Raw genomic sequence first — 13,212 nt, forward strand, 5'->3', positions numbered from 1 at the left:
ATGCATTAAACCAGTTGAACAGTTTAAAACATTTTTATTTTTATGTATTTAGGTTCATAAAATGACATGATAACAAATAACTGAAGGGTTATATAAAACTTTAATACAATACCTTAAACTCACTCTACTCGTTAATCAGGTTCAGTGTTATAACTTTTTGTCGAGAAAGACTGGGTCGAGTTGGCGCTGCAGTGCATTGTGGGACTTTTTAAGTGAAGAAATAGACGCCATATTAAAAACAATACCACAATGCACTGCAATGCAACTTCGAACCAGGTTTTCCTTACGTAGTCACTAAACTAACGATACAAAGCAACTTAGAAAAACATACCTATCTTACGAAATATGCACATATTGTACTCATATCCGAAGTAAATATAGACCAGTATTACTGGATGATCTAGAACGTGGAAATACCTTTTTAGGAGCATTCATTTTTCCAAAGCGAAGATTAGTGGGATGGAGAACTAGAATCTAGGGGAATCGATTGTCATTACATTTTTGAATATAGTCAAAATGGAAGAGTTATCAGGGTTTTCGTTCAAGTCAAAGTTCTGCCACTGAAGAAGTTGGAAAGAACAATGATGGTTTACAATAATGTAAATTCCTTTGATAAGACTTAGTTGATGTTTTATGTAGTTTAGTGCCATGTAGTCCATCCCACCCTGACGTCTAAAACACGAATGCTCCCTTAGGGAGGGATGGGAGAGGAGAAACTTGTATCTATAGAACTAAAGAAAGTTGAAATGACGGCCATGTTTATTGCGAGTCATGACGTCATACCAGTGAACAAATATGGCTACCATATTTTACCAATTTCCTAGATTCTAGAATCATGAAGCTCTGCGATTTTACGTTAATTCCTTAAAACACAAAAAATTAAATATCTTAGTTTTTTTCCTATATGATGAATAGATCAGCTTGTTTTCTATGGTGATATTAAAAACTTTAAATGACTGGTTTACAGTTGAGCTTTTATCATGTAATAATCCCAAAACTAACAGATGAGAAGAATAACTACCATTTGAAAGAGCTTGTTAATATGAGAGAAACTGCGAAGTTTGAAGGGAGTAAATCCAAATATCCATATAGGCGAAATTTTTTAAAACAAAATTGAAATTTCGTATGAAAACAATGCATTGAAGGCTCTTGCAAGTTTTCTTGCCAAATAGACCAGTTTCGAGTTCCAAATTACCGCTGTGTTTCTTGATTACAGACTCATTTGCACAGGGTTAGCCTCGAGTTTGTGCAGAATATTCACGTGTTCCAGCCAAGGTCCGTCGAGTTTCAAAGTGTTTGTATTGTTGAAGTTGTGCATTCTTTACTTTATCGTTGGTATTTGTGAATATTTAGACACTGATACGAGGCTAACCCTGTGCAAGTGAGTCTGTAATCAAGGAACACAGCGGTAATTTGGAATTCGAAACTGGTCTATTCACACTTTTTAAAAAAATCATATCTTCGGGAGTTTTGAACCTATTCCCTTCAAACTTCACAATTTTCGGATTTTAACTTACTCTTCCATCTATGGTAATTATTTTTCTGTTTTACTTATTCAATTTTCAAAAATACCGGAAAAAAGCTCGTTCTTCACAGAAATTTACTGAAATATGCTCCGTTTACCAGCTGTACTTGACGCTTTCGTGAAGTGTCTCCTCTACAACATTGGTTTGACCCTCGTCGAGAGAAACTAACTGGTACACGGAGTCAAAGAAAGAATTATACTCTCAAAGTTTTTCTACTAAACTCGACTTCCTTTAGGCTCCGACATCGTATTCTTCACAACCTTAATAAAGAAATACTTGAACGGCGTTTCACATGGTTAGAAAATCTAGTGTCCTCAGAACGATGTTGTTTCTACTGCGCATGATCGATACACCGCGTGAGTAGGTTTTAGACCCAGTGTTTTTCTCGTTATCCTCGGTGAACACGTTTTTCTAGTATTTACATCCAAATAGGCAAGCGATGATAGGAGTACATAAGAAAAATCATGCTGGAGCCTTGGATTGAAGTCGAGAACTACTGCATATAAGATGGCTTAAAAAGCCTTTAGAGTCAAATACCCCTAAGTTTATTTTAAACATTACGCGATTGGTTCCTAATCTGTGATGTTATCTACACTGTTACTGGTTTTGTAAGACTTATCGGGACTTCCGCTTTGTGATGATTGGCTCTGATCTGCGTGCTTCTCAAAGGATTGGTCGCTTGCCTCGCTGACTTTTCGATCGACATCGTCCTTGTGCTTGGCGTGATACTTCTTGAGCATCTGCATCCACTTGATTGGGTTCCCTGCGAGGTAGTTGTTCTTGATCCCCTGAGGAGCTTTGCCTCTCAAATCGATCTGTGTGATAACTGTGACTTTGGAAGACTCTAAACCATCATTTATAGGACGAACGATGATCCCAGAGATGAAGGACTCCGCCCTTTTTTGAAACAGGCGTAACGTAAGGAAAATGTCGAAACTCCAGTACATATACAATAACGACAGCAAAAACAGCCTACGACTTCGGCAGATAACACACCCTAAGAGACCGTTCATTTTTTACGGGCATGAGTGGGGTGGGGTGAGGGCTGCTGAGATTTAGGGGGTCAAATAAATAAAACAATTATGGCATTTAAGGTGGAAGGTACCCGAAAAATAATTAGCTAAATAAATGGAAAATCTATTTTCTTAAATTATCCCGTTTTAATAGGGGGACACGTAAAAAATCATGTTGAGAAGGGGTCAGACCACTCGGGCTCAAGGACTAATTGCTAAATAATTGGTGGGTAAAAGTACCTGATAGTTTTGGTTTGAACAACCTGAGGTACACTAGGATGGAGAATACTGCACATGGCCTGTATGTGGCACCGCTGGTCAAAGTCATGGCGTTCCAAGCACGCTAGAACCATCTCTCTCTTGTTACAAAATAAAGGCATTTTGAAAGAACTGAAAAATAAAGGAAAAAATTCTCAAAGAATGATAAAATAATTTCTTAAACACTTTTGTAAGAAGAAGGAAAAGGAGCAGGCAGAGAAGAAGCAAGTAATCGAGAAAAATGATTGCTTTACATGCACTGGTGTTTTGTCGCTACATTCAGAATCCTTGTAGTTTTTCCATTGAGTGAGTGAGCGTGGACGAGTCGAAGTTAGCTTATTGCGGATCCCACTGAATTTGTCTGCTGACACGTCCACTTTATTTCAACTGTCTCGGAATTTAAAACATATTTACCTCCATTTTCGAGTTGCGCTAGTCTCGCTCATTGATGACACTAACGAATATGAGCGTGACAGCATACAAATGTGGGCGTGGTAGCGACAAAAAATATCATCATGCAATAATACTCACCAGTAGATGACTTTGAAATTTCCAATCCTCTCTAAGATATCAATAACAGCAAAAGTCTTGTCCCAATTCCGCCTTTGTTCCCAGTCTGTTATATATTTGACAGCTGAAAATAACCAAAAAAAATTTTTTTTAAATATTCATTTGCAGTATGCCACACGAGGCCCATTTTCCATAAAGTGTCTTGAGATGAGGGATCCGAAATTGTTAGAAAATTATAGAAAGAAAATTTTTTCAAATCCTTTTTAGTTAGCTCGTAAACATTGTCAGCTTGCGCCTCTTTCCCAAGAGGTCTTTGTTATTTAGTTCAGTTCAAGAGGCTATAATGGTATCTTGGTTCTTCATCAATGCTTGCTCTTAGGGGGACTCTGGCGCAGATTCCCGTGTGAATTTCTTTCGGTTTTAGTCGTGTTTATAATGTTTTTATTTATAAAATATTTGAGATACTACGCGCGCTCTGATTGGTCGAAACGCTTGAAAAACCATGTTTATGTCATAGGACAGAAAACACGCTAAACTCAAATTCTGCTACGCTTCGTTTTTTCTACGACTTCTCTTGCTCTACTGCATGCTCACAGCGTGTTTATTTATATACACACGCGCCATATTATCTTCCTAATGTATAAATACATATCAATGATTGTATTTACCAATTTCGTATGGTACTCCCTCAAGGTGTAGAACAGCCTAAAGAAATAATGAAGTAAAATGTAAATGCTCGATACACCATCCTTCGTATGGTCTACTCCTACTATTCATTTCAAATCCATAAGGATAAATGTTTTGGGGTACTTGCATGAATACAATAGTTATTATTTCTCAGAGAAGTAGTGTTTACCTGCCTTTCACCACCGGGACCTCTGGTTCGATTCCTAAACTCGGCATCTTTATGGAAATGGTGTTTGATAGGTCTCTTAGTTGATTCGAGGGTTTTTCTCCGAGTTCTCCAGCGCGAAACCTAACACGCTAAATTACAATTGGATTTGTAAGGTAGTTGTGCCCTGCTTTAGATCATCCCAAAGGTTGTTTCAGGTTCTCCAGTTTTTCTCTCTCCGCAAAACGAAACACCGTAAATTCTAACAATGTGCATATTGGTAAAAAATGATAGATTAAAGCCCCACCCCCGGTGCCTACCTCCCCAACCCCCTCCCTTTCCCTTCCCCCAACACGGCCCCTGCCCATTGAATAATCGTGTAATTAAAATCATAATTTTCTTACCTTTGTTATTGGCGGAGTGTTTGGATTGGTTGAGTTTCTACGCCATACTTCAGCATCCTTGGTTTTCTTGACTTTGGTCCAGTTTTCATGGATTTCACTCTCAAGTGACAACAGCTTCTCAATATCAGTCCCGTGTATTGGGTTGTACGATACATAAGGCTGTGGCTCATGTCTTAGCGTCCCATGCACTGATGGACAACCTAGGAGGAAGTTTTAAATGATTATGATTTTGATTACAATGATAAATAGACCCGTGCGCGCTCCAGCGATCGTCGCAAAACTAACAAAGGGAGTACACAGAAGGGAAGGGAAGTTGGAGAGACATCCACTTAAAACCATTACCGCTGATAACGTTCTTAACGATGGCGTTAGTGTTAGTGATGACTGTTATTACAAGCCTTTCCGAGGTCGAGGAAAAAACTGGGTCGAGTTGGGATTGCAGCGCCTTATGGGATTGTTTTAGGACTGTTGGACGAAACAGACCCACATCTTGGAAATATGTCCAGTTTTTTTTACTCAACTCCGGAATGGCCAAATACTAATACTTTTATAAACAATCATGATTCTTGAATAACACACACTGCGTGCAACATTGTGTGCAAAAATATATACACGCAGAATCGCGACTGCATCGTTGCTGGGAGTGGCGTAATCGTCTTAGCAACGATGCACGTAAAAGAGTCACGAGAGTAAGAGATTATTTAGAATCGTGTAATGCTTTTTTTGGGGCAAGGTCGCATGCTGTAATAAGGCCAATACAAATGATCGACACATTAAACAAAATAAGATGAAATATCTAGTGTTTATTTTAGTCGATACATTAGCATGATAAAGAGTCCAAATTATATAATCAAGTGTCTGCGATTGGCGTACATAAAGGTTATATTCATTTCCTTTTCCGGTCCGCTAGACTAAATACCTAAATAAGCAAAGACTCCATCGTTTGTTATTGCCGAAGGGCCTTATGTTTTTTAGATGAAGAAAAAGAGGTGGAAGTCAGCGATTATGCTTGTCCAGATCTACAGTACTACACCCTCAGCAATAAAGACGTAATCTCCAATGGCATAGAATTAAAAATATTCAAATTTTGAAATTGCATGTAATGCTGCACGCAAACTTTATATCCAGTCACGTTAGAGCGTATGCCATGTATCCATGAAAAACTATGGAAGAAATTGCACAAATTAGTAAGTTCAGTAGACCTCAGTAGACCGTAGACCTACAAAACTAATTTGTACAATTTTGTGAACTGTTTCACAGATATATAGTAGGTACTCTATCCGTGACACATAGTTTGAAGACTGATGTTTTTTTGTGGCGTTAATTTAAAATGACAGCTTCTGACTTAAAGATGCTTGACTGATGAAATGATTTCGACATAAAAAAATATGGCTTCTCAAAATTGAAAAACGAATTGTTCTTTCGTGACACACGTATTTTTCCTTCTGACTTGTTGTCGTGTGTGGCGTGATAAATGAATTTTTGAATGGCTGATGATTGAATAGTTATCATTCTGGAATCATTCCGAGTAATTCCATCTCCTTATATCAAACAACTCACGCACAATTTGAAATATCCTGCAAAATGACATTTTACAATAGCATTATTCTGGTTCAAAAAAATCACCTATCTCATAATTTCAGTTTAGTTTTTATAAATAATCTTATTAATTCTTTTGGTTCTTATGTTCTTTGCTTGTTAAGCTCCAGTTTTAAAATATATTTCTCGAGGTGGAACTAAGCTATGCCCTTTAAACTGGTGATCAGCTTACTCATGCTATTCATTAATTGAATTTTTTTTATTATTTCCGTCGGATTTTATTTCGTGCGGAAGAAAAGTTCAACGAGAATTGACTTTCAAAGTAGACTAATAACTTTTATTGCTTTGAATATTTTATGAATCGCATTGTTTACGTTCAGCTATGTTGCTGTTGGTACAAAATACACCTGAATAAATAACTAAGCAATGCTTGCAATATAACAAAGGAACGAGAAGTAAAAATATAAACAATAGAACAAGCTTGTGTCGATGTTATGTTTACTACAAAGTTTATACACAATGAATTTTGAAAGTTTTTCCCCAATTCATTTTTCTGTGGGATGGATGGAAATTCCATGTTGAAGCGAATATGATCATTGAGAGTGAGTGCACTCAACTGGAAGTTGTAGGAAAAATATTAAGTTAAAAGGTTTGCGGTGTCAAAGTACTGCATTCGAAAGAGTGTTATTTTTCTATAAGAGAGTTAAAATATAATTATTCGATAATTCAATGAAAACTAAAAAATGGGAATCAGAAAATAAAGAAAAGTACAAAAATAAGATGTTTCTCAGACTTATATAAATATAATTGCTCAATTATACAGTTAAACCTTAGAAATGGAAAAAAAGAAATGAGACCTTTGGAATTCTAGAAGATATAAAAAGTACAAAAAAAAGTTGTTTTTGGGACTATAAATATAATTGTTGAATAATTCAATTAAAACTAAGAAATAAAAACCATGAAAAAAAATGAAATAAAGGACCAGAAAGTCGAGAAGTTACACAAAATAAGTACTAACTAAAGAAAAGTTTTATCTCGTAGTGACCATTTGGTTTTTTCATGCATTTTAATTTACACTTGAGCTCTGAACACTCTACACCATCAATTAATATTGACATCTCTTGAGCATCAACTCCTATCTTTGGCATCTAAATTCTCTACTTCAGTAGCTGTCTGACAATAAATGATAAGAATGGAAATATCTTGTGAAAGCCATGGGGTTGTAAACTTTGCAAGTGGCACAGAGTTGGTTTCATGATGTCTTTCAACTAGTCCTTCATAAAAGATTTGAACCAAAATTTATTTGGTAAAGAATTTTTCATAAGAAAATTGGAAGAAATGATGTAAATTGTTTCTTAATTTGTATTAATTAATTCCCTGTAGTTTTTATACTTCAAAAAGGATAAAGAAAAGAAGAATTTGATGAATATTTCATGCTGTTTGGATGATGTACGACAAGCTTTTCTTAGTACTAAGAAGAAGCCTAATATTTTCCCTCCTGGTGGGAATTTCCCGTCTTACATCTCAATTTCCTTAATTACATCAAAATTAGATTCAAAAATTGTACAAAAACAAACTAATGTTTAGGTTTCCAAGAGATGAAACTACACATTATGAATATCAGTATTTTGACAAATCAGCAGCGAAAACAATTATAGATATTGGAGTGAGGAATATAAAACTGAAGTAAAAATATGAATGCAGTTTGTTACAAGAAACAATTTTACATTTGAGATATTATTTCAAGTTTGAATAATGTCATTATATTTTGAAGTGAAAGGGAATTAAGTTGACAGGTGTTGGAAAGCAAGTTCATGGAGTAAAGATCTTGTCAGGGTTTGATGGAAGATAAAGTCTCTAGAGACCAAAATTGTGTGAATTAGTGTCTTAATTCCTTTTTCCATTTAAGATTGAAGAAACAATGTTATTCTTTTATAATATACTATAAGATCTTCAATCTCAGCCATGTGGCTCTTGAAGACTAATTCAACCATGTTACTAATGCATAAGGGAAGATTATGTCAAAAACCTCCACCATCAACTGTGAAAACATTGATATCCAGAGACTGAATGGAATCCTTTTTTATTTACATTAATGTACACATTTCATCAAGAAATATACAGAACCACACTAAACAAACTAAATAAATTTCAAAAAAATTTCTCAAATAGCTAAAAATTCCTCTAACAATCTCGAGTATCTCAAAATACACAGTTGTTTGCATAGAAAATTAACTCCAAAAAGATTCTAGGCATAGGTGACATATTTTTAAAGCTAATTTATGGTGCATGCTTAAAAGATAAGGTATGTTATTAGGCTGAGACATCACTTGAAACATGGCTTAAGGAAGTTGATTAGTTGTGAACCTTGGGAATCAAATGTTTCTTGAAGTTTCTGTGAAATGCCTGTTTTGTTTTAAAATTTCTGTTTATGCCCTCATAGTAAATATCATTAATAAATTCATATATCCTATAAACTGCAAAATTCAAAACTGACTATTGCATATGGAATAAATTTAAACTGCACTATATCACTCACAACAGTACACACCATAAAATTAAATATCTATATTAAAAAACTGAATTATGCTATGTAAGAGTTGAACTTCTCTGGAATACCCTGGAGCAGAGTGTTTGTATCACAGTACAGAGACATAAGCAGCCATTTTGTAATGCTTTTATAAATTATTTTCAAACAATTTTGGGTGAACTTCTTGATATAAACATGGTAGCCAGCTTACACATTATATTTCATTTTATAAATTGTTTTTAAAGTGTGTAGAGAAATATTGAGCTCTATAATATACATCAGCCTGTTAGAGTTGATCAATACTTTTTACTAGATTGAATTAATCATTACTTCTTTTTGATTGACAGGTATGAAAAAGAGTGAAAGAAAAAATGAAAGAAAGGGAAAAAACAAAAAAACAGGAAGACAGAAAGAATGAAAATAGCAAGGAAAAGAGAAAAGAAAGCATATGGCAGCACAAGCAACAGAAAATAGACTTCTCATTAATTAATAACTTTGATACAAAGGAAAATAAACATTAAATCACGATCAACAGAAAATATATTTCTTATTACTAACTTCCTTACAACGTTTTTTACAATAATTCTGTCATGTCTTTTGCATATTTTTATATGTTTAGAAGAATTGTCACTAGATATTATGCAAGATACATAATATAGAGATCATAATGTACCGTTTAACAAGTTTGACATGTAGGAACATGTCAGCATATAAGTCAAATCACTGAAACTTTAAAATATCAAACTATTTTGCCAGTGCTGACAATAATATCTAAGTGCCACATACAAGCATTATATTATAGTTAGGCGTGACTATATATAGATCTTTACATGTATCTATTAATCAGCAGCACCCAAAGCTATGCCATCAAGTAGGCCAAAACCAATTAATTGTCAGCACTCAAACTAAGACAATATCAGTTGATTGTGACTTGCCACTGAACTCTCTAGAAATACTTAATATATATTTTTAAGCAGCTGCAAAACACACTGGGTGAAGGAGCTACTAGGCTCTAAATTAACAGGAAATATATCTAGAAAATATCTTATAATAACAATATTGGAAGCTGTAGGCTTTATTATTATTTACTTTATTATGAAAAAATTAATCATTAGGATTAATTTTTCTTCATGGAGAAAATCAGATAACTTTTCTATTTGGTTTTAGCCACATTTTCAATGGTTTGGGATCATTAATTGTTTTAATATAGAAATGTTAGTCGAACAAAACAATGTGGTGAGTCTAGGAGTTATAGTTTAAGAAACTTTGATAAACCACAAGAGATAACAAACATAATTTTAATCAATCTTAAACTTAATTGTTTCTTTTGGAATTACATGACCATTCATGCAAGAAAGGTTTATAACTTTTTTATAATTTTAATCTTATATATATTATATTAATTATAGTAAAATAAAGGTTCTGTTGTGTGTAGAAAAATAGTTAACAATACATTAATGACAGATATATTTTGATCATTAATAGTTATTGTTAGTATGGAAATAATGTAAATTGTTCCACTTGAGGAACATCAAAAATAAAGATTTTGTTCAAAACATTAGCAAAAAACTGCTTATCGACTTCAACAAAAACAATTAACCTTGTCTGAGGACATTTTCCCACAGTCTGGAATATCATACCTTCGGCAAATTTTATAATACCAGCCTTAGAGCAAAGGTTAAATGCATTATAGTTTAGCCTAGATGTATGAATACCCTTTATGAGACTGTATATTACAGACTTTATATAATGGATGTATACAATCAGCAACAAAAATCCACTGTAGGGGTCGTATTATGTATAAGTCTCTCTTTCACCGCATGGAATAGCATTATATTAGACAAATCACATGTAGGCAGTGGCCATGCATGGTTTATAAGTATGCCAATTGTCCAGTCTACATCAAAACAAGTGGCTTAAAAGTTTTTTAACTTCAGAGTTGATTGACGTAATGACAACTGCTTGCTCACCAATAGATAGCTCAGGTAAATGTCTAATATTTAGATATCAGGGAGAAAATATGATTTTCTGATATTCTTATTTAATAATTTTTTGGGGTAGGAAATGACTTAGTTTTGTTGATTTAGGAAAGTTATTGGTTAACGAAATGTTCTTATTCGGAAAAGCGTTGAGTTTAGAGCGTTAAAATATACGAGTTTTGTCCGTTGGTGTAGAAACCTAAATTCTGTTTCTTTTACGAGAAGCTCGATACAACACTGACACAAATTTGAATCTTTATGCTAAATTATAAATGAATTTTAGGTCAAGATTCGTCATAATGAGATCCATATGGCAATCTTTGATATAAAGAACCCAAAACAGATTCTAATACATAATAATTTATCCCTCAGTGAGAATAAAATACAGTCAACAACTCTGGGAGATCAATGAATATATTTTACTCTTGAGTAAACAGAGCAGTTGAACAAGATGGCTGCATAGTCTTTGCATCCTAACTTTCTTTAGAAAACAGTTATACTGTTGACATATAAAATCCTATGTAAAGTGACTGTGAGCCTAAACTAGGCCATGGTCTTGAAATTGTTTACGTAGAAATGACATGGAAGTCGAAGTTAGGATCAAAACTCTCATATGAATTCTGTGACTAAAGTTTAGAAAGGTGTCTGCTCGATATGCATGAGGAAGAATAGAAATTAGAGCGCGAAGAATAGTAGCGATATCTCGTGATTCTAAGCACTCTCATCTTCTATTTTGAAGTGTGATATCTCACAGCTTATTGTTTTATTTTGCTATGCCACTTCGTGTTGAAAGATGCGGTCTCTCAAAAACCAGGCTTCTTTATGTAAATTCAGGGACAATCGCTTGGGTCGAACCCTTGAGCAAACGTACAAAGTACAGTCTAATAAGATTCCTTGTCACCCCAACGGCTTTGATTAGATTTTTTAGACATATTTGAAAGCATTCAAGGTTAAATTAGTTTGTGTTCGTTAAATAGAATGATATAAGAAGCCAAGAAGAGACAAGTGAAACGGTTATGAAGATCGAAATCGACGTACTGAACCATAACTCAATCAGTTTCAATCTTACACGGAATGCACGACAAACTCATCAAATAGGTCAAAATTATCACCAAAAGAAAGCTTGGAGTACTTACTTTTCGACTTCCTTATGGGCCATGTGCTGTACGACGAAGGGGTCGTCATATTTAAATCAAGATCTTGACGACCAAGCAAGTACACAACTCTACAATTTCAAGCCCGATAAATTATGCGCCAATTCAAATCTCGCAGAGGTTCTACATGACGTCACCTGAGATGTCACGCTATGGAGATCGCGTTACTTACGTCACATCCTTCGCTTTTAGCGAAGAAGTAGTCATTTTACTAAAACGAATATTACTTGATGGAATTGAAAACGGAATTCCGGTCAGATACTATGCCAATTGAGTAATAACTCTATGATTTTAAATATGGCGAAAGGAAACATTTAAATAGTGATTTTGGAATTAAGTATGAGTCATACTCATATATATGTATATAACCCGTGAAAGGACGCCGGGATTATGGATTTTTCTGGAACAAAATCCCACTCCCAATTTTTCCGTGGAATCTTTCATTTCAACGAAGAATAATTGACGCATTTAGACCCAAGAGCGGCACGATATATTCTGAATTTATATGACCTGCCTTGGAAATTTGGTACAAAAAAAAAAAAACCTGTCGCAAATGTTTGGTGTGTCATGATGGATGTTAAGCATCTTATCTACTGTAGATTTCATTTTAGCCAAAAACCACGAAGGAAATAACAATATTTTTCGAACGCAGCGTGAATCAAATAGCCTTGCAATCACGTCTGGTTATCAATCGGCAGTTTGATATTTTAAGAACAATTTTGATTGTGATATTTTTTCTGATTGATGTGCAGTAAAAAAGGGCACACGAGAGCGGTGTGTTTTCTTGAACAAAACTATCGAACCTGTCCATTGTCTTACCTTCTACACCTGACTCAGCCATGCTTCAACCTTATTTAAGACAAACAACTCTAGTTTGTTCTATGAAAATGCGATAAAAACTAGAGAATATAATTCGCTTCTTCAGGCACCAGACTGATCTTTATTAATATTCATTGGTGGTGGGTCGTAGCAAAGCGATTCGACTTAATTCCAACGAGTTTCTGTATGGAAAAAACTTGATTTACATGATTAGTACAAGCTAATAAGAAATATAATTTGAATAGCATAAATTGAAATTTAGTAAAATGTTTTTTAAATAATTGTTAGAAAATACACCTGAATAGTAGAAGAAAAGGTGGGGGGATTTTGTTCATGCATATTATGAATCATCTTCGCAGGCGTCGATGTTTATTTTACGCATCAATTGATCAGCTGAATAGGTCTAAGGGAGGGGCTCAGAACTAAAATAGAAATAGTGTCAATTTTAATGGTACGAAGTTAACAATAAACACTTGACTGATGAAAGTTGTGTGAAATGTCGAAATATTTCTACATTTAAGAACTTTTGATATGAGCTCGAGTCCAAGATTTTTGATTTACTAATAAGGCTTTTATACGCTGAAAAATTTAACCTGTTTTTGGCTCCTTTTTCAGGTACCGGACACAGTTTACGCAATTCAGTAGCAA

At 34.5% G+C, this 13,212-nt stretch overlaps 1 protein-coding gene across 1 annotated transcript; it reads right to left on the reverse strand.

Moving 5' to 3' along the window:
• Positions 1–14: 14 nt before the first annotated feature.
• LOC116306451 (steroidogenic acute regulatory protein, mitochondrial) lies at positions 15–11,855 on the reverse strand. The gene is made up of 6 exons (XM_031716518.2): positions 11,728–11,855; positions 4,544–4,743; positions 3,976–4,012; positions 3,329–3,431; positions 2,780–2,929; positions 15–2,423 (listed from the first exon to the last, which is right to left on the reverse strand). Exons 1-6 carry the CDS (start codon positions 11,774–11,776, stop codon positions 2,099–2,101), a joined length of 864 nt encoding a protein of 287 aa, XP_031572378.1. The 5' UTR covers positions 11,777–11,855; the 3' UTR covers positions 15–2,098.
• Between the last annotated feature and the right edge of the window lie 1,357 nt (positions 11,856–13,212).

This window comes from Actinia tenebrosa, unplaced genomic scaffold (assembly GCF_029948245.1).
Source record: "Actinia tenebrosa isolate PJP-AT-01 unplaced genomic scaffold, QUT_ActTen_1.0 PGA_scaffold7__59_contigs__length_16204524, whole genome shotgun sequence".
In the NCBI taxonomy this organism is placed as follows: Eukaryota; Metazoa; Cnidaria; class Anthozoa; order Actiniaria; family Actiniidae; genus Actinia; species Actinia tenebrosa.